Below are 23,228 nucleotides of genomic sequence, written 5' to 3' on the forward strand. Positions count from 1 at the left end.
GGAGGATTTCTTGATAAAAATAAACACAATTATTTTCTCTCTGCATGCATAGGACCACCTTACAGTCAAATTTATCCTTTTTCTCAAATTTCTAGGGAGCCTGACCAAAACCATTTAGGGAGATGTCTGTTCTCAAGCTTTACCAAACTGTCGTTCCTATGAAAGAGTAAAACTATGTAGGACTAAATAATTCATTCTGAAATTTGAGAAGAAATGATGTAAGAGTAGATGCCTGTAGAACAGGGATCCTTGTATGTTCTTGACACAACCATTTTTCTCTGCTGTATTTTAGCTCTATGGTATCCTGGAGCATTGTTTGAGATGATGCTAAGCCAAGAAGGGAAAGAGTTTTTATTTCATAATTAAATACCCTTGCTATCACTGTAAACACATTACCCTGATTCACTGGACACCACAGACCACCTTTTTTCAGCACTGAAGAGTTATTCAAGTCTGCACAGGACCAACTGCATGCTTGGTTCTATCAGCTAAGTAATTAAAAACCCTAGAAATAAAAAGTGAATTGGATTATATCCAAATTTGTTCCTCAGTCATGCCTTAAGTGCATGCTTTTCAGTCCAGACTAAGTTCTACTTGTGAAAATTGTGTAATGATTAAGAGTAGGTCAGAATGTCACTGACCTTTTCTGCTAAATGGTTTGAACAAAGGAAGGGATGTGGGAAATAGCTGTCTTCTCATTTGTACTGTAGCTCAAATGGAATTAAGTATTTCTTTAAATTCTTCTTTAAAGAACAGAAGCATCAAGCCACCTTCTTCTATCTCTGAGTTGTAGTATCACATCCTTATTGGATCTGTGCTGAGAAATCTGTTGATGGAGATATTTGCTGTTGGGCTATTTTAAATGCTTAAACGTGTTTATGCCCATTTTTCTTCAAAGTTTTTTAAGCCTATGGCTTACTTTGAGCATAAACCTCATTACTGGTTTTCTTATAGACATTTGTTAAAGAGTTGCCTGGAATAGGAATGTTTTGTTTTTTTGTTTTTTAATTCAGGTTAACACTCATTTATAAATAACTACTCCACCAGACTATATACATGAACAACAAGCTATATCCATAACATCAACTACTAAAATGCAGAAGTTGATTTTCATATTTTCATTTGGGACATGATCAAAAATGTGTTTCAGAATCTTTTTTAATTCCATTCTACTCCCCTCAAATCAATGGCAATATGTGTGATCACATCATAGAAATATTTAGTTCTGTGCCAGCTGCACTGTTGCTGACTGACTGACGAGCTGCATGCGCTGGTATGTTTGAGTCTTCTAGATCAGGCTAAGCAAGGCTACATATTCAACAATGTATAGACTCCTGAAGTTTTGATTCTTTAAATGGCAAAATAGCCAAGTGTTGCCACAAATAATAGGCGAAACATCAAGGAACAAAAATTGGACAGTTGGTAACATGGGGGAGGACAAAAATACACACTGTTGTAGTATAAATCAAATCTATGACAAAAGGCAGCTGCTGCCACCTACTATTACAGTTTTATCTATTTTACTCTTAACTCCGAGTGATGGGGTGAATGGAGATTGCAGCCCAAATCACAACAAATATAAATTAGGACTGCCCTAGTGGCTTGTCATTTTTCAGTAGTATTGTAGGAGGTTTCACACTCCCTGTGAACACAAAAGCAAGGTAAGGCTCTGTTCATTGGGTCTGCTCTTGGCCCGGCTGACAAGCAGCAGCATTTAGATATTGACTAAGCTGAAGGTTTTCTTGCTTATCTTTAAAGGACAACTTGCACCTGGCTTGGGCATTACAAATAAAAATATAAAACTGAATCTAAAGCAACGTATGATGTAGCTGTGCTGTGTATTTGGTACCAACGGCCAGATAGTAACTTTCTATGGATACTTTCCCCATCTCTCATCATTTAAAAGAAGTGGCATTTAATATGTACATATTGTTATTGATAGCATAGCTCAGAAACTAGATGTACATACTGATCTTGCAAAACTACTATGTAGTTAAGGATATACCTTAAACGAACTTATTTCTTTCATCCCTTATCTTTCACATAGGTTGGTTTTGTGAGTGTGGTGGGTAGGGAGGTTTGAGGGGAGATGTTTATCACATTTGGTGTTAGTGGGAAAAAAACAACATAATAAGTGTAAGTGCACAGTAAGCTAATTAGTATGAAGAAATGAGGTGCATTGTGTTTTGTCGCTATAAAAATTTTCTCTTTAATTTTCCAAAATATTTAAAACTTTAGGGGGCAGAGATAAACCAAGTGCAATCAGGTAAGCAAACAGTGATAGTGTATCAGGTATGGATGGATTCTATGAGAAGCTTTATGTTGACTTGAAGGCTGTGTGAAATGGCTTTAAAGAGGATGTAAATGGAAATGATTGTAGACTATATTCGCTCATTTTCAAACATACAGTGAAAAACAGGCACACAATGTGGTTCTAGAGTGACTAATGGTTTGCACTGTAGAAGTAACAAAGCTTGATAAGAGCTTACCAAATTTCATTTGTATTTTATTCACTGGAGCTACTTGAGATTTACAGATCTGAGAAAATATCTCTGGCAGTGCCCGCACGGAGTTATATAACACAAAGGTACAAAGCATACCTAAGTTATGTGGGTCCCTTAAACTCCCACCACTCTTGTACTCCTACAGGCAGATATCAAGCAGAGCCCAAATGGGGAGGGTTCAAAGTCCTCTCTTTTCCTCTGTCCTTTCCTGAATTTATAATAGCTGCAACAAGGTCAGCTTTTTCTGGTTTCTTTCTTTCCTGCTGCTTCTCCATCCTGGTTAAGTATAACAGGTGCTTGGGTGTTCTCTGACCCCAAATCTATTCTAAAAGCTGAAAAGAGTGCTGAAAGCAAAGAACACTGCTCTTTTTTTCTTTTTTTTTTTTTTTTTTTTTTTTGATGAAATTAAATCTGGCTTGAAATCTGGCTGTGTTTCACTAACAGCAGAGTACTTTTCTAGTTAAGCTCTAATGGAAAACAGTGACAAATTCTACTGTGCTATAGTGTGTACAGGGCTGTGCTAGTCCCCCTGATGTCATTGAAATTGCTTATATCAACTGTATACTAGTGTAAGTGAAGGTGGAATTCATCTCTTTTGAGATAATGGCTGAATAAAGGTCACGCAAGAGTTCTAACCAGACCAGCACTGATGCACCTATACGTATTTGGCTGCTCCCCAAAAGATTAATGTTTTTGAGTGACCTGGAAAAATACCAACATTACCTTTTAAATTGTTATCTAAGTAGGTAAGAATGGTTAGAGAACTGGTAGGGGGCTTTCCTAAAAATCCCCAAATGGCTGTTATCTTATGGAATTTCCATTTACTGTTTTAAAGATAATAATTTAAGGGGAAAAAATAGTAGATGAGTTCTTGTGGTCATCTTCAGTCCCTGCCCATCTGCCAAGACAGTCATGGGATCTTAAGTTTCCCACCTATGGCCGCACGTCTTTGTAATAACAATTGCTTGTTCACTCTGTCCACCTAAATATGATGTGCGTTTGACCATACATGCATGCATTCAAGGCTCTGAAGTGCCTGGTTCTGCTTAGCGATGTGATTAGATGTATGCTTAACTCTAAGCATGTGCTTCAGTCCTGGACTGGTGCCCAATTGATTGAAGTCCCATTAACTGCAACAGTATTTAGGAATCACCTGTAAGTTCAGCATGTGTTTTGGTGATCTGATGATGAAGAGTAAACTTAAGAAGATACTTATATACTTTGCTGATGGAAACCTAAATGATGGTATCCTGCAGTAGGTAGATTAGCACAGTTCAGGGAGAAAATGCTGTCTTGTACATAGCAGTGTACAAAATGCCTATTGAAGCAAACCTGTAAGAGAGCACCTCCATTGTTTCTGAAACACTTTGCCCTTGATAAATCTGCCCCTGCAACCTGGCCTGCTTTTTTCTTTCCATTTACCAACATTAGCCTTGCTGCTTGCCCACATGCTTCAATACCAATTGAATACAACGGACACACAGACAGGGAATGCTTTGAAATTAGTGCTGTGGAACTAGCCATGTACATGCCCGTTATGTTCATGCCTAGTGTATGATCTGCACTGATTCTTCTTGTGTTCTTAAACCAAATGTCCTTTTTTTTCAGTGTTCTTTCCTCTAGGAAGAGAATTTGGAACTGTATCCTGAAAAAAATCTTCCCATCTCCTGTTTACAAACCTCTCTGTTCACTATTATATCTATTTTCAGATTGCTGACAGAGTAAGCAGAGGAAGCAGAACACGAGGCTGCTCAGTGTGGAATTTTTCTATTTCTCTTTCAAGTCAGTTAGTGTATCCTTCCTTCCACATCCTACCCACTTCTCTCAAGATCTTTCAACTCAAAGGGCTACCTAAGTTTCTTTGCTTATTTTCATGCTGTCAAATAAAGGCTGAGCTGCCAAAAAAAAATACATTCTTTCAACACTTGAGATTTCCTACCCTTGGGACTTGTGCTGAAAGAGCAAATGGAGGTCCTACAGGGAGTAACTTGGCTGTTTAAAGCTGTTAAAAGCTGAAGCAGATGTATGAGCTTTCCACTATAACCTATCCTCATGAGATGAGAAAATAATTACTTATTCTCAGAACGGACAGGTATATCGGCAATCCATTGATAATAGCTTCATTATTTGTCATTCAATTCGAAGAAAAAAATATTGATTTATCTTTTTTTTCTGATTTTTTTAAAGCAAATATCAATGTGGGAGAAAAAATCCCAAGCAGTGGAATGAAAAACAAAAGACAACTGCTAAAATAAATCCAGATTGCTAAATTTTATCTCCATGCCATATACAGATTGTTCTTCTGTTTGCTGAACTTACAGTAACTCCTCACTAGCTGCATTTGTCACTAAACTCTTCTTTTTATTTCTTTCCTTTCACAAATCATGCTGCATCTTGTCAATTTGAAACAATACGAAAGCTACATGAAATACATCTTGTCGATAAGAGACTTTTTTTTGCATGGCCTGGAAAAAAAAAAAAAAAAAAAAAAAGGTGGCATTTTAATGCTAGAATCAGAAAAGACTCTTGTTCAGCCCATTTGTTAATGCATCAGTCCAAGTGGCATCAGTATGAATGTAGCAATTCTTACAGTCTTAAAGAATGGACATTCTGAAATATGACTTTATGAAAAAGGGAATAACATGTAATTACTGTCCACCTTTGATTCGGAATCATAAGAGTTCATTTTAGAATTCATATTTTTATTGCCTTGCACAATACTCAAATCTGGGGATTTGGTTTATTGGTTTAATTCTCTAAAGCTGAATGTAACTACCCGTTATATATGTTCACTGGAGCAGTACAGGGCAGTACATAAAAAACAAAGTGATAGGGCAGTGCGTAAGGTGGCTTACTCTTTGAAACAGGCTGGTAAAATATGACTATTTCTGGTAGGAGTTAACTCTGTATGGACCTTTTCAGTGTGAGCATCCATTAAACCTCCAAGTCAGGTATGTGCAATATCTAAGCCAGAGGGTGGGGCACAGGTCAGGTCAGATGCTTGAGGCTGGTCCTCTGCCAAGGACAAATTTTATGCTGACTGCACAATACTCTGGAAAGATGTTACCCTGCATTTGTTTCATAGATATGCTGCACTGTATATGTAGTTGCAGCTGCTAATGTGTATATTGGAGATACTGTGATCCAGTAAGAATGCAAATATATGGCCTATATTGCACGTTGCTATTTGGATGGGTGTTGAAAGAAAGGGGTGAGGTAGGCATCCGTGCAGCCTCCCTGAGCCAGTGGTAAGGGGCACCACTGTCTTCCCAGTGCCTGCATAGAAATCATTCCATGGGGTTCTTGCCCATGACTGGAGTGGAAAGGTTGGCCTTCATTGCTGACTCCAAAATATGCATCAAAAGCCTACCAGCAATCTGCTCTGAGAGAACTAATTCAAGGAATAGAGCACATGTGTTATTCCCTAAAGTATTTTTATTTTCTTTCAGAATGAGCTTGTACTCAGCTTCTTCTTGAATTGGACCAAAAAAACCTTCACAGAAACATCATCATCTGTGACCTTAGGTATGTCAACTACCAATCTTCTTTATTCTTAGGCGAATAAAGTGTTTAATGTGGATTTTTTTTTTTTGATCAATAGATAACCAACAAATGCTTCCTGAATTCTCAAGGTCTCTAGAAATGTTTTAGTAATGTGACCTGTAGCTTGTTTTCACTTTGGCATGTGCTCCTCAGCCTTGCTTTACTTCTTTTTGAATAAACATACCTATATGCAAAGTAAAAGTTTATTTAGACAAACTATGGCATGTTTCTTTTTTACAAAACAATTTTCAGAGAAGAATCTAGAGGAAAGGGTATGAGTCATAACAAAGAACAATGTATACTTGGGCAAGAAAAGAACATTAGGGATGACTTTAGTCATTTTTACAATGAGTGGAGCAGGTAAATAACAGAACATTATGTTAATACCTAGGCATACATTATTAATGGTAGTGGTAATTCACTTCTTAACTAAATGACATTCCACTTTGTTCCCTTAGCCTATGTAAATGCTTAACCATTATCCTCTTCTGTGCAGCACTTAATTTAATCTAATCTCTGACATTACAGAATTAAGGGCCAAAACATAAACCATATAATGTAAACCATAGATGTTTCTTATTTTCCACTGCACTATTTCTACACTGAAAATAAACTTCAATAGTCTATTTTTAGGCAAAATAAAATCTCATAAAGAAGCTTGCAGCTGCACCCTGCACCAAAACAATTCATCTGGTTGTTTTTTGCTCCAAGTGACAGAATGTTTCCAAGATGACCAGTTCTCACACTCCATTCTGAAATGTGGAATAGCTCAGCATATTTAGTTTGCATGTCCATTATGTTAATTTCTTCTCTCTGCAGACAGGGGCTTTATTATCTCTTTTGCTGTGACCATTTTAAAAAAATTCATCAGAACAAAATAAATCCTATTCTGTCTTCTCAGCCTTTGGAAGAACTCCCCCGATGTAGTTTATTTGATTAGGGATGCCATTATCATATTAAATCCATTATGAATATTGGAAATTACTAATGGTTGCTCTAACTTGTACAAAAGAATGAGAGGATAATGCAGAAATGGCCTAGGTGTTTTAAATATTCAAAACTGAATCTTACCATAGAGAATCCAGCCTGGAGTACAAATGTGATATGTATCTGGGTCCATGGGCTACTGCTCTCTATAGACTCTAACCGATGTTGCAGACATGAGAGTGAGCTGAGGCATGAGGGAGTTTAAGTCTGAGGTCTTTAGAGGGATTTTGACATTTCAATTAGGTTTAGGTGCCTAGTTATTACAGAGAATCCATGTGTAAATATCTTGTGCAAAGCATGAACTGAACTGTACCAAAGTTGCAAAATAAATTAGTCCTACAGTGGTGTCCTAAACCAATATAATCTGAAGGGTGAGTCCTTAAGTTTGTTGTCAATTACTTCAAAATCAGAGAACAGGATGAAAAAAAAGGTAAGAATGTGTTTAGTGGGTATTTGATGAAAGCTACGTGACAGAAAACCCAATCTGCTGGTTCACTGTGAACTCAGTGGCCCCATTACGTAAAGATCACAACCTGGTCAGGAGAGATTAATGTAGTGTAGTTACAGAGGGTATCATTTTCCTGCTCAGAAACTCTGCCTTTTAAAGTCTGGACTCATTCATTGTAGGCCCAGGACAAAAACACTGTTTAACAGAAATATATATATATATGTATGTGTGTGTCTGTATGTATTTATGTATGTATATTAAAATCTCCCTTTAGCCTAGAAATTGGTTGCTGACATTTGTTAATAGAATAGCAGTAGATCCAAGGTCCACACCAGGACACAATGAGTTTAGACACTGTAAAAACAGAGATCAAGAATTATGGACTGAGTTGCTTTGAGTATGCCACCACTTCTGGTTGGTGACGAAAGAGGTTGAACCTGGTCCACAGCTGATTGCAGCTGTCAGCCTACCAACCACGTACATACTAATTACTCACTTGAAAAATTTTCATACATTACTCTAAGCTTCACCCCTTGTTGCTGGAGTTAGATCTCTGCCATACCACAGGTGCCTAGCTCACTTAGATCTATATTGCATGACATTCACCGCCCTATTGCGATCTGTCCTGTGAGTAAAGGAAGACACAAGTCCAGCTAAGGCAGGCTAGTGATCATGCCAAGCTGCCAGGTAGCATACAAAGAGTTTCTGGGGAGGGCACCGTCTGTTGGTCCTGGAGGCTCCTCTTTGCTGAGGGTGCCCTGAAACACTTGACTTGAAAGAAAGCCCTATAGAAATGCCATATTTGGACTGGGGTGGGAAATTCATTGTGCCTGCAGGAGAAAGGCAATTACCATGAAAACAATACATCCTTCACCCACAGATTTTATTGATTTATGAACATATAAACACCTTAATTTTTGCCTGTTTTGAAGAATAATGCAGGATTAATATGGGCTGCAGCTTTCCATGAACCTGCTGGTTTCTCTCTCATCCTTTACACAAGCAAATCATCTGTCTTTTAGTTAGGATCAATAAAAAATAAAGCCAATGCCCAGCAGAAGCAGGTTATGAATTTTGATCAAGATAGCATCCTTCTCTTACACAGCTTTAATTCACAAATGTTGTAGGTAATTACACTTACTAAAGTAAAATAAAAATTAAAATTTATGAAATTGTACTGTGCTCCTAGCAATGAAGAGATTAAAAATCAGTGCTAAATTTACTTTGACATGAATACTGATTCAATATTCCCAGTGGGATGGATTCTGAATTACACTGAATATTGTCAGCATTTCATTACACCAAGCACACTACAAGGGAGTGAGAGAGGATATTAGGAATGATTTCACAGACAGGCTTTTATAAAGACTCTTAAAAAATAAAAAGAAGAAAGAAAATCTATCAAAAAATTTTTATATCAATCTCTATATATATTTTTTTTCCTCTGGAGTTTTTATCTCATGAAAATATGATTAATTGAGCCTGTTTTGGTAAAGTTATGAAAGCAAGAAATCTTTGGTATTGGTTATAACAGTTCACAACCCAGGTCCTGTTCTGGTAAGTTTGATAAGTGTTGCATGCACTTCAGTGTGCTTTTGTCTATTTAGAGCAGTAGAGGAAACATCTCTGTGTCTTTCTGAAGCAAGATCCAAGCATTCCAAAAAGCAATATGTACAATACGCCACTCCATGAAGAATCCCATTCTTCATGAATGCTCCCTCTGGAGAGTAGGCTATTTTGCTCATGTTATATAGCATTCTCATCTGCTGCAGTTGTTCATTCTTGACGTAAAGCAACTGCCATAAATTGTGTTCCTATTTCACTTGGGTTTAGGATGTTTGCTGGCCATAAGCACCTCTTGTTGGTTTACAGGGTGAGAGCAGGGTGAGAATCAGTGAATATATCTGTGTTCCTCAGGGGCTGGTATTGGAACTGGTTCTGTTTAACATCTTTGTTAGTGATGTGGACAGTGTGATTAAGTGCACCCTCAGCAAGTTTGCTGATGCCACCAAGCTGTGTAGTGTGGTTGACATGCTGGAGGGAAGAGATGCCGTCCAAGGGACCTTGACAGGCTTGAGAGGTGGGCCTGTGTGAAACGCATGAAGTTCAACAAGGCCAAGTGCAAAGTTCAGCATCTGGGCCAGAGTAATCCCAAGGACAAATACTGGCTGGGCAGAGAGCAACCTGAGAAGGACCTGGGTGTGTTGGTTGATGAGAAGCTCAACATGATGTGGCACTGTGTGTTTACAGCCCAGAAAGCCAACTGTATCCTGGGCTGCATCAAAAGCAATGTGGCCAACAGGGCAAGGGAGGGGATTCTCCCCCTCTGCTGTGCTCTCATGAGACCCCACCTGGAGCCCCGTGTTCAGCTCTGAGGCTTCCAGCACTAGAAGGACAGGGACCTATTAGAACGAGTCTAGAGGAGGGCCACGAAGATGATCAAAGGTCTGGGAACATCTCCTTATGATGACAGCCTTAAGGAGTTGGGGATGTTCATCTTGGAGAGGAAGAGGCTCCAGGAAGACCTTACAACAATCATCTGATACCTAAAGTGGGCCTACAAGAAAGATGTAGAGGGACTCTTTGTAAGATAGTGATAGGACAAGCAGTAATGGTTTTAAACTAACAAAGGGTAGATTTAAATTAGATATTAGGAAGACATTCTTCACTCAGAGGGTGGTGAGGCACTGGAGCAGGCTGCCCAGAGAAGCTGTGGATGCCCCATTCCTGGAGGTGTTCAAGACCAGGTTGGATGGGGCTTTGAGCAACCTGATCTGGTGGGAAGTGTCACTGCCCATGGCAGGGGGGCTGGAATTAAACCACCTTTAAGGTCCCTTACAATCCAAACCGTTCTGTGATTCTGTGATCCACTGTCAGTTATGCTGGAGGCTCAAAAACCCAAACTGTAACTAGAGCAAGCAACTGTTTGGCTAGGCATGTTCAGCTCTGGTCCTGGGAAATTGAACAGGTTCCAGTACCATTTGCTTGGTCAGAACAGGTTAACACCAAGAAGGTATAAGACATATTCAAGGGTACAGAAGACAGAATAATATTAACTCCCTGATGGTAGTGCTATGACATTTTGTTAATTAGTGTTTGCATATTGCTTTGCAGTCTACATGTGAAATTCGGTGTAATAAATTATAGTTTCCCTATTGATTTCATCAGTTTTCTGTGTAGCATCTTCTCCACTGTTTATATTTCTCATGCATTGTGCAAATTATAATGCAGAGCTTATTTTAAAATGCTGCTAAAGCAAACACTGCACAAAATACAGAATTTAGAGCAGGTAGTTCTCCAACAGGCTAGAAAAACCATTTAGATAATAAAAGAACTATATAATTGATTGCTCTGAAGATCATTCCACCTTCAATAGAAATTAATTTGAAAACTGATTTCTTTATTTTTGTCATTTAAAAAGAAGAATAGACCCACTTTTTTCCAGTGTTCATGCTTCTTGATGAAAAAGATTATAAACTGGCACAATGTTTGAGTTTCTCTGTAGTGGAAATTGGCAGCTGACATTCACTCCCGAGTGCCGGGGCATGCAGACACGAGTCGTTTATAAAAATGTTACAAATGCCATTCTGTCTGTTGGCACTCCAACTCCAGGGTCCTCATTTGATATTTGACAGGTTTTGCATTGACACCAGTGAGTGAAGTATCGGCCCCTGGGAGGGAAATCTTGCTTCATGGAAATCAGTGAAGCTTTATCCTATATCTACAACAGACTGGCATTTGGTGCTTGCATATAATGAAGTGCAAGTAGAGCATGACAGTTCCTAAAAATGCAGGGTTTGAGCTCAAGTCCACCTGCCCAAGCTGGATAGACTGAAAGTAATTATTATATGTGTATTTTATTATTATTTGAAGCTGAAATCACCTAGACTTCAAAAAGACTATGATTTAGCGCAGAATGTAGGAGAACCTAAAATATAACATCTAAGTCTAGCTAATAGAAACTGTCTTTTATTATGAAATATAAGGAATAGAAGTCATTTCCAAATTTACTAGATTTCTTGTATTGTTTTTCCCCCCTTTTTCTTCATTTTAGGGCTAGTTTTGTTTTTGCTTTTGTGCTTTGATTAGAGCCCAATTTATTCCCATAGCAGGAGCAAATGCTTTGGTAATGGCCATGACCATAGTGTCTGTTTCATACTCTGTTTTACATAGTCAATTAGAATTGCATTTTCTCCTCCTACACTTCATTATTTTCAGTTTGGTTAGAAACTTATTTACATTTGTTGTGTTGTTTTTTTTCTAAATGAAAATGCCAACAACTGTCAAAGTTCTCCACTGGACATAAGCACTCACACTATAAAACAGAAAAAAGCAGTGGCCGTAGTGGTAGGAGAGAAAGGCACAATGTTTCACTGAATTCTAATGACGTAATTTAGCTTTTGAGGTCTGCTGCCCTTGCTAAACTGCTCAAGATGACCCACTCCAATTCACAAAATTAACAGAGCCCCTCAAGAGAATTGTGTCCTTGCATTAAAGCACAAGCCCCTTGTGTTACAGTGAGTTGAAAGCCCTAGAATTCTATGTTTCCTGCTGCAACTTAAAGGAAAAGGCCCCCACAGGTTTTTTTTAAAAATGATAACAGCTTTGCAGAGCAGTGGGAGTGTGCAATGGGGATTGTGAGCTTTTTGTTACCCTTAGGGAAAAAAAAATAAAAAAATCAGCATTTTCTGCTTCATGGAGTTTTCCTCACTTTCTTATCCCTCACTGTCCTTCTTTGCATACAAGAAATGAAATAAGTTATAGTCTAGCTAAGTGATTTGTCACAGCTCATAAAGGAGAATAACAAATGAAGGACTGCATCTCAGTCTTCTAAGTCCTAGCTTAGTGATTTCTTCGTAACATTTCAATTCTTCAAGAGTCTGTTTCAGGCTCTTTTCTAATTAGGGTATGATTAAAAATATATTTTTGTAGTCTCCAAAGGGAAGAAACTGGAGATGGCTTCATCTTCTGAAATTCCAGTCCAAACATCAGCAACTCAGAAGTGTTGATATTCAGACTGCCCGGAAAAAAATATATTATGGCAATTGTATGTACCCACTCTTATTTTTAATTAATTTTAATTCCTTTCCTTAGGATAAATGGCAATTACACTAGCACTGTGGCTCTCTGTAGTACATTACAGCACTGTAATTCTATCTGCTTAGCAGTTATTTTAGCCTCTGTTCACTCAAGAGGTTACACGTTTGGTTTCTTCGGAAAAATATAGCCTACATGGCTTATTCTTTATAACTTCCCTCTTGCTGCTTCCTCTGCTGACTAACAGAGTAAAGGCTGAGGAGAGAGGGGTTGATTTTTTGCCCTTACGACCCTGGCTGTAACAGTTCTCGTGCACATTTGCAAAAGAGAAATGGAGAGAGCAAAAGAGTGCACAGGTGTCTGCTGAGACTGAAAGAGAGTTATGAAAATCCTGTCCGCTATTGAAGATGAATAGTACCGATGCTCTCTAAAACACCTCTTATTTCTACTGCGTAACCCCAGTGTGTGGTGGCAGTTCTTTCATTCTTATTATCCTTCCCTCCATTTTTAATATGATATGTTTCTATTTAAAGAATTAATTACTATTGTATTGTTTTGTCTTGTGTCATTATCTCTCCCTGTGGTAGGATGATGTTTTACTGGCAGATCCCAAGACATGTGCAGGGGAGCAGCACCTTTCTGTTTGAGGTCTCAAGCCCAGCTGTATTTTTAATGGGGAGGAAGGCAGAACACAACATAGCTCCTGCAAGATAACTGTTTTGTTGTAAGGTTAGCAGGATTAAGTTCTTATTTTTTCAAGTAGAGTAAATATAAAATACTGAATGCAACATAGCCTTGGTCTAATTAAATGAAACCCTATTTCTGCAAGTAAAACCAGGCTAGTTCATACAGGTAGTGTCTGGGCTGCCTTTGATGATCACAGTGTGGTGAGAGCCCTGGGCCTCAGACCAAGTGGTGCAAAACAGCTCATGTCCCCCATGTTCAGGGTTAGCACTGCAGAATAATATGGTCAGAGAAATACCAATGGGAGGTTATTGTGTTCACTGTTACCTGGTATATCATGGTAAAAAAAAACATTTTTATTGTCTGCATTGTCTCAGTGGGACAGGTAAGACACATGTCTCAGTTCAGGGACACACCTTTTTGGCAGTGAAGACAGCTGGCTCAATGCCTCCAACAGAAAGAAGGAACAGGATATGCTTAGTCATTTATTCCATATTACGAGCCTGATTCTTCTTGCTTGGAAACTGATTTTTTATTTTTTTTTTATTTTTTCAGTGAGAATGAAGTCAAACTCTGTAAATTCATTTTAGCAGAAAATCTGTGAAAGGAGAGGGTTGTATAAAAACCAGCCTGGAGCAGGAGAAATACAGGATGAGGAAGGGAGAGTTTAAATCTGTTAGATACAGATGTTATCGTAAATCTACTATTGTTTTGGAACTGGTCTGGAAACTTGTGTGTTTTTTTGTTTGTTTGTTTGTTTTTGTTTATTTTTGGTGGTAGGAACTAAAAAAAAAAGGAAAAATTGCAACAATACTAACTAGTGTAATAAAAAAATATAGAATTATTTTTAGCTCAGTCACAAATTTTCCACTGAAATTCAGATTGATGGCAGTTAGAAAACAAAAATCTCACTGTCAATGCATAAAGAAGCAAGAAGATGAGTACTACGTCAGACCACTTTCTTGATCACACTCTTTAATTGTGTTTTCTAATTTGATCACTGATTTAAGCAGGCAATAATTTTGTTGCATGTATTCTGAGTTATTTTAGACATCTACTTCAACTAATTTCTTTATTAAAAAATCAAACTGACCTTTTTTAGGTCCTCAGTCAACTGATCATAAGCCTGGAGTACAATTAGTCATATCTTATGAGGGCACCCGTCTGACAATAATGCTGAAACACATGAGGAATATTGTAAGTATTTTCATCATAATCTATAAAGCATAAGTCTTCATATTTGCAGAGTACTTTGAAAACATTAATCCTAAAACACCATTTCTGATATAAGTAATTTTAACTCAGAATTATGATATGCTTTTTTCAATATTTAATACTTGTTTTCTTCCTTTGATCTCATTCAGTATGGAACTTATTTAGAAACCTAATGTCTGGCAATGATCTTTTCCAGGCCATGTAGAAAAACAATTTTGATGCCTGTTTTGGCCCTTTCAGCTGACACATTTTGATGCCATCTAAATATATGGCCTCATGCAGTATCATAACTCTTTGAGGGATGTCAGCCTGGTTCTATTGATTATCCACACCCTTCTTTCAACCCAACATGACTGGTCTACAAGCAGGGAAGAGGTCAGCAGAGGGAGTAGTGGAGTGTTTAAAGAAGCAGTGTCTCTTGGTGTGATGATGTTCATCTTTATAACAAGCTCTCTCTCATGATGCTAAGTGGTAAATACTGCACATTTCTGGAGCCAGACTATGCAAGGAGAGAGCTGGCAGAGCTCTCTCAGCATAAAACAGATTAAATTATTGAGAGTAACATGAGAGATCTAGATGGGTACCTCAGTTGAGGCAGTGTGTCTGCTACATCATCATGAGTTCAGCCACCTGGATGTCCTCTTGAATTTCCTGTTGCTCAGGTCTTGAGTAATAGCTGTGGCAAAGAGATCTTTTGCTATCTTTGTTTATCTGGAAGATTTGTGTTTATGTATGCAGGTTCTTGTTGCATACATTGAAGCTGCCTCCATCTCAGACTGGATCGCAATAGGTTTCCCTAGATCAGGCCAAACTGAGGAATGTATGTGAGTGCCATCCAGTAATAAAATGGGGCTGAACATTTAATTTGTACAAGTCACATGAGGATTATGTAGCTCCAGCTGTTCATTGGCCACTCCAGCTTCTGATATTCATTTCAAGTATATTAATTTTACTCTATAAAATCCTGTAATTTCTCTGTCCTGAGAGACTTGCCTATGTTTCGTATGTGCCATCCTGACAGGTGAGATCAGCCTCTGCTGGCCCAATTTATATGAACTTTACCTTCAGGATATAGTATAACACCCTCTTTATTTTTCTTATTGTACTTTCTAAAGCTAAATGACTTTGATAAACTTCTAGGTTGTGGGAGGGGAATATGTAAATGTTTGATGTGCTCATTTGTTACTGTGAGTTCAGGTGGGTAATGTGGAGATGTACACAAATAGAGCTACAGATGTTGGAAACAGTCGTTCTCCTTGTTTTTGTCATTTTAAATGTATAGGTTCATAACTGTGTTCTTCAACTTAGAAAGTACATGTCATTTAATTAAATGAAAATAAATTACAGCATAGATGACATGCAGGGTTCAGTTCACTTTATGGGGAGGGACAACACAAAGTTAAGTTAGCATCTAGCTCAGGAAGGTTAGTGACTTTAATGAAATGCTTTCCAGTAAGTTTGCAGAGAAGTGGTAGGAGTCCAATTCAGTAAAACTAGCCATGATTCATGGCTTGAAAATAAGGTGAGTGTTTTAGCAGCCTAACTTAGGCAATCATGTTTTTAAATCCTGGGCTTCTGATTCCTTCCTGCAAGCCAGCCATCCTTCATTTGATCTGATCTGAAATATGAAACTGTTGTGCTTTGGGGTACTGTGATACTGGACTGCCTTCAGACTAGCAACCTGTAAAAGAAATATTCTTTATCCCATTAGTAGTCTTCTCAGCTTTCTAGTTGTATAGATCAATCTCTCTGACATGCTCTCTTTTCTTTTTCCTTTCTTTCTTTCTTTTTTTCTTTTCTTTTTTTTTTTTTTTTTTTATTAAGCTGAACAGGGATTTAAAAAGTATGCCAAGATCATATCTTATTCAAGACATGTTAAAGCTATTTCAGGTATATTCAGTCTCTTGCAGAGTCTCACTAATTATATTTTAGTGGTTCATCTGTGCAGAGACTACTTTGCCATCTTGTTTTATTTCATAATTTATAGTAAATAATTCTTGTGCCACTCTTCCCCATTAAATTTATCTATTTATAGAGATTTTATGATGTGTTCAGATGTGAAAATAATTGTAGTGGGTCAAATTAATCCCAAATGTAGCCTTATAGAACAGATAGGCATCATGATACAGAATTTTGAACCATGTAAATAAAATTTATTATTTGTGGGGATTTGTTCTCGGCATTTTAATAGATCTGGATCCTGTTGTGAAAACCTTATATTAATATGTGATGTACAAGTTAATCCATAAGGAGCTGGTGTTGTTTATAGCTATTCTCAAGTATCACACAGGTTCTTTAAGGGAGGAAGTCAAAAGAATGCAATGGTAGCTTTGCAGAATTTTTCATGTGGGTTGTCATAGTAGAAAATACTATAGAACATGAAAGAGCATTAATCTGGTGCAGACATACCAAATGACTGTCTAATGTTGGTGTATACATCGATTCCACAGAGTAGGCACTTTTGTTCTGATGCATCCACATGTGCCAGATGTGCTGCATATATACAAATCAGTCATTACTAGATCTGCTTCCAAATATCCTCTCTCTAACACCACCAACATTTCAGTTATGTGTTATGAAAGCCAGTCCTTCTTGAAGAAAACTCTATTAGAAATACCTCAAAAAACAATAGAGTAGAACAGCCTTATAGATTTTGAGACTGGAAGGGACCATTAATCTAACCTAACCTTCTGGAAAGCACAAACTATATTTTTCCACTGTAAAAAATGCTTGCATCTTGACAAGCAATTCACATGGTAAAACATTCAGAAGGGAGAGATATAAGACTGGTTGCAAATGTTTGCCTACACTTTAAGGCTATGTATGCACAGTGAAGCTGAGTTCTGTTAAATAGATATAAGGTTTACAAGATATTATCAATGTTTCAGTCTCATGATTTCCCTTAGAAATTCACACTTTTAATTGAATCCTGAGATTCTGTAAGTCAGGTGACTCACATCAGACTCACAGCTTCTACTTATGATTTGAAGGTATCAACTGCACTGTTGAGGAAAAAAAATAATCCAATTTTCAAAGATAGAAAATATGCAATAGTAATAAAATGTGATTTTCCATACATGTATATTGCATAACTTTAAGTCAGCCTCTTGGACCATTACTTGCACCCCTCAAATGCAGGCAGTGCCTGTGCACTTTATGCACAGGAGGTAGAGGCAATATTGTCTTATGAAAATGAAGCTGGGATAGAAGGAAATGTTGGTGTAGCCATGAACTGGAGAGGTTGTGTGGAGAGACTGGGAGAGTTTTCCCCTGAGTCTTGGACAATGTGGCAGCAGCAGGAGATGAATCAAGGCTAGCTTCTTACAGAAACTCAATAGTGCCATACCTCAAAAAATGCACTAAGTGGTCTTGGGAGGAAGATACAGGATCCAGGGTGAGGTTTTAGCATGTGAAAGGGCTTGTCAAGGAGGATCAAGAACAACCCAGCCTTGGCAGGACAATACCCAGAAGAATGGCATCAGTTAGGAACAGGAGCACAGAGGGAGTACTAGGAAGAATGCCTGAGAGGTGGCCTGAAAGATGTAAATGCCTAGATCTGTGCAGAAGCTGTAAAGGTGGATTTATGAACACTGGAGACACATAGGTTTTTGAACAGTTCTCAAGTTCACTTCCATGTATTAACCAGCACAGAAAATGCAGAATATCAAGATCATAACAAATCTTACACAGAGCAGACTATGAACTAGCATAATACTGCATAGCCAGAAACAACCAGGCTAACCACTGCTGGGCTTGCTTGTCTATTCAACAAGACACCAGAGGCAAAAGAAATAGCCATTTCTGAAGTTAAAAAAAAAAAAAAAAAAAAAAAAAAAAGTCGGTTAGTAAGTTTCTTTTTGTGCTCCATAGACAACCAGAAGGGAACAGTCATTGAGGGTTGGCTTAGAAGAAGTGTGTGTTTTCTTCTGGCTTCATTGTCATGACTTCAGGCATGCCCTGTTTTTCCAGATAAGCAGCTAAACTTTCAGTCCTTGCTGCTAAACATTTTTGTCCATTTCTTGTGGACAGAATAACTCCTCAGGGGCAGTGGGGAGGAGAAACAAAGCCAACTTATCCTGATCTTCATGCCAATAAATGTAAAATGTTACTGGAATTCAGGAAAGCGGGTGTAGGTGATGCATTCAGAACCAATTTTACAGGGGGGAAATTTGCTGAAATTAAAATAAACTCCTATAGTACTTTCCAAAACTTCTTCCAGCTTTCCTGTTTTAAAAGCTCCGAAGCTGTCATGAACCACTCCTGGTGATTAATGATTCTGGGGTAGCTGATATGTGGGTGATGAATTAGTAATCAGCTTTAAGCTTATACAGACATCCAGCCTCTTTCCATTTTGTGTCCTACGCTATCCGAGTACAAATTGCTTCCAAAAACATTTGTGAAACTTGATAGTTGAAGAGCTTTGGGAAGAAAGGTGAGAACCAAGTCTTCCCTAAAACAAGAGAATGAAATCTAATTCTAAGCCTGCAGGTGCAGGGCTATAGGGAAGTTCCCAACTACAGCACAGGTAGATGCTTCACTGCCTAACTTGAGCTGGGGAAGGGGTGGGGATTTTTGGTCCATCAAAGTTGGTTCCCATTGTTCCTCTCATGGGCCTACTAATTTTTACACATTATGAACAGCATTATATAGATATAAATGGAAAATATATTACCTACCAGCAACGTAATGTCTGCCAATTAATTTAAAAGCAACATTACCCTTTCAGAATATTATGAATGTATCCTGCTTTCTTTACTGAGGCCCATGGATTAGCCAACAGGGATAGAGAAGTTCCAGAGGTAAGCAAAGTCTGGCCAGTCATCTACGGATGTAAAACAAGTGGAAAAAATCCCTCTGAGCTGAACAAAAGCTAGTCAGCAAGTATTGGTAACAGAATGAAATCAACAGTTTGGCTGATGTAGGAGGGTAAGACATTCAGATGGAATTCTCCCTAGACTTTCACAGAAAAATGGAATAAAATGCCATGAAAAGAAGGCTCTTGTACTAACTTTAGCTTGTAGAGAAATTGGATTTAATTTCATATTCATAGAAAATGCTTTTACTTTAAAAATGAATGCAAATTAGCTTAGATAGACATGTTCTCTTTTGGACTGAAAATTAGCTGAACACCTATAATCAAAGGCTACTATTACACAACACTAGTTTAACTGGAAAGAGATGAGTTCAGTTTCTGTGACACAAGGATTACTTTTGGATTCCATCTGATTTGTTATTAAAGGCATTTGACAAATACATTGTATGGAAAGTTTTGTTATTATTTCTTGTTAAACCCTTTCATCTGTCACAGCCACAGTACTACCTCAGCTCTAAATTCTAACAGTTAATTTTTAAATAAGTAATTCCCTACATACCTGATCTGTGTTGAATAAAATAAGATCAGTGAGTTCTGTTTAACAGTATGAGTGATCTGGGAGATTGTGGTGTTTTTACCGTGCTGGGCAGCTAAACCCCACAACCGCTCTCTCACTCCCCCTCCTTTAGATGAGGAGGGGGAGAAGTAAAGCAAAGAACAACTCACGGGTTGAGATAAGGATAATTTAATTAAAGGGAAATAATTATAATAATTAAATAAAGACTACCATGAACTAAGCAATTTAACTAAGGGGAAATAAAAAGGGAAAGGGGAAAAGGGAGGGGAAAAGGAAAAATAAAAAGAAGGGAGGAAAACAAACAAACAAAATAAATGAAGGCTATATGGAAGTGCAGAGGAAAGAAATTACTCTCTACTTCCCACAAATGAGCGATGATTGACCACGTCCTTGAAGCAAGGCCTCAACGCACGCAGCCGGTGTTCAAGAGGAGGACCAACATCTTCTCAACAAGAGCCCACACCCCCCCCCCCTCCTCTTCTTCCTGTTTCCACCTTTTATTGCTGAGTGTGACATCACATGGTATGGAATATCCCTTTGATTGGTTTAGGTCAGCTGCCCTACTGATGTTTCTCTCCTCACTTTTTGCCCACCCCCTAGGAGGGTTAGAGAAAGGCCCAATGCTGTGCCACTGCTGCTCAGCAGTAGACACAACACTGGTGTGATAACACTGCTGTTCCAGCTACAAGTACAGAGTACGGCACTGTATGGGCTGCTGCCGGGAAAGTTAACTTTCCAACCAGACCCAGTACAGAGATGAAGGTGAACATAAATTAAATTTGCCATTTGTTGCAAAAGAGGAAAACTTTCAAAATAATATTGGAAACAGAGCGTGATCAAGAGAATAAAATTAATTTACAGAACACTACAACTAGCTTGGACAAATGAAAACTATCCCCTCAGGGAGTTACAGATCTATTTCCCATACATGAAAATATAACACGCAAATGGTGAGACATGAGGTTGCCATGAGAGATGACAATGGAAAGGCCAGATCCTTGTTTCATGGTGCAGAAAGTAAGTTCATCTTTATAAGACTTTCATGCTAGAATGTAGCTCTCTGAAAGCTTCTTAAGAACTAGAATACAAGTTCAAAGAAGAGTTCTCAGTAGGGTTGTTTGGGAATGATTGATTCTCCAGGTGTGATTTATTGTTACTTAAACTTAACTTAATTGAGAACTGACTAACAAGGACACAAGTCAATTGTCAAATATTTAAGGGAGAACACAGCAACGTTCAAGAAGAATTATTTAGGATGTTGAGCGTGAGTGTAACTACAAGTAATGAATGACAATTAAGAAGGAGAAATTTCATGCATCATGTAACAAAATGCTTTCTTACAAAAGGAGGGGACAAGCTGTAGAATAATCTCCTACAGAAAAGTGGAGGGAGCTCTATACAGTTTCAGAAATTAGAAGTAGTCTAGATCAGGCACATACAGACTTTTTCTTTAACAAATTAAGAAAATGCAGAGTGACGGCACAGTAAAAGTAGTTACAATTTCTACATGCATTTTACATTCACTTGTGATCTGTGACTAGACAGGGAGAGAAAAGAATATGTGACAAAAAGAAACAAAACGACAGCATTTGCATGTGTTTCCTTTCTCAAAGGGAAATTTATTTTATGCACTCTAACAGGCAGCAGAGGAATTTTAAAAGAAAAGTGAAAAGGTGAATGTTGTCTTAAGTATTTGTTCAGGAGATAAGACATTCTGGGATCTATGTTTCTAAGGGTCCAAAGTAGATCACTGTATCTCAGACAGTTTCATAGATCCTGCAACTAAATATAAATTTGAAAATTAAATGTTCTGAACACAACAATAATATAGAGTGCAGAGAGGAAAATACAAAGAAGGAATGCGGTTTAGCTTCTTTACAGACTTGGTGGTAATTCTGGAAGAAAGGCTTCAGAGATCTATTCATGAAATCTATTCTCTGCATTCTACATCCTGCACCAACATTGCTCATCCATTGAATAAACCATTTTAAGGCATGACTGAATATTGATTTTTTTATCTGTGTGGAAAAAAACACATGACCTGAAGAAAAGAAAAACACACAACTTAAGTGACTTGAAGATTGCAATGCAGAATGGGATTCGGGAATCTAGAGTATATCTTGTCACTTCCTTCTTTCATGAAAAAAAAAAAATGTATGTTATTCTTGCTCCAATCTTACTGTAAGCAGTACATTTAATATACATTTGCACGTTTAATATACATTTACATTTCTGGTTATGCAGGATTTATATATGCATTCTTTTATATTATTTTTGCAATCTTGACAAGTTTTTGATACCCACATTATGTGAGTACCCAGTAATCTAGTGCTGGGCATTGGAGTTACAAGGAGTATTAGAGGGGTGTTAGAGCCTCAGGAGCTAGATGTAAGCTTGGAGTGGGCTGGGCAGGGACACAAGTCATTCTAAGTCATCTTTTTCTCTTTTGTTCATTCAGAAACGGTAGTGGATGCAAATAAAGTTGGATCATGACTTGATGGAACTAATTTGTAGCCCTCCTCCTCTGCTATTGTGTATGGTCACTAAAAGACATGAGCCTATTTTACCTGAAAGTTATAGTCATATGGTTGTACAGACTCTTCCCCCATTTCATTCAGGACTGTGACTATCCTAATATACATCTCTTTTTGGATCATCAGTACAAGTTGCTCTTTTCAAACTGAACACTAGCTACATCTCAGTTCCTTTCTTCATCTTTCTGAAAGTGTTCAGTTCTGATTTCAGAGCTTTACAGAAATAAAGGCTTAGAAACCTTGGATAACCTTGTGACCTTCTGCATATCACAGGAAAGCTTTCATTTTATTTACTTAATTCTAAGTGGAGTTAGGTGGATTTTCCTCTCAAACTACTGAAGCAGATCAGAAGTTCTGATGTATTCTTAGGTAGCCCTGAATCTTGTGGGACACAGGCTGTTTTCCAGAAACTCTTCCTCCTTAGAAGAAAAAAAAAAAAAAGAAAAAAAAAATTGTGAAATGTTTCATAAATATTTGTTAATGAAAATAATAATAACAACAACAACAACTCCTGTGTGCCTTGGCCTATTTAGACTGGATTCATTTTGAAATTAAAACACATACATATATGATGTGAGAGAGTTTATTTGTCTGATCTTGGTTATTTTGAGTACCATGAAGTATCTTCATTCTTCTCCAGTGCTGCTCAAAGGGTGCCAGTTTTCCATGAAGCCTATGTTATATATCCTACTCCATACAAATCTTCTGGCACCTCAGGTTATGTGAGGCACCAATATTTTAGAATATTTTAGAAACTGGAGACTAACCTAAACAATTGAGCTTCTATCTTGATCAGAGGGTATTTAAGGCCCAATTCATTTTCCTGAACATACAGGAGACAAACTAACATGTCTCATCTGTCCTCCAGCTGCTGCTGCAGAAGAGG

At 37.9% G+C, this 23,228-nt stretch overlaps 1 protein-coding gene across 1 annotated transcript in view; it reads left to right on the top strand.

Annotated features, from left to right (window-relative positions):
* PIK3C2G (phosphatidylinositol-4-phosphate 3-kinase catalytic subunit type 2 gamma) overlaps positions 1-23,228 on the top strand; it is a 209,369-nt gene that overhangs the window by 170,881 nt on the left and 15,260 nt on the right. Inside the window, 2 exon segments of the mRNA XM_032208221.1 lie at positions 5,954-6,029; positions 14,306-14,400. Coding sequence (XP_032064112.1) covers positions 5,954-6,029; positions 14,306-14,400 — 171 coding nt within the window.

This window comes from Aythya fuligula, chromosome 1 (genome assembly GCF_009819795.1).
Source record: "Aythya fuligula isolate bAytFul2 chromosome 1, bAytFul2.pri, whole genome shotgun sequence".
In the NCBI taxonomy this organism is placed as follows: Eukaryota; Metazoa; Chordata; class Aves; order Anseriformes; family Anatidae; genus Aythya; species Aythya fuligula.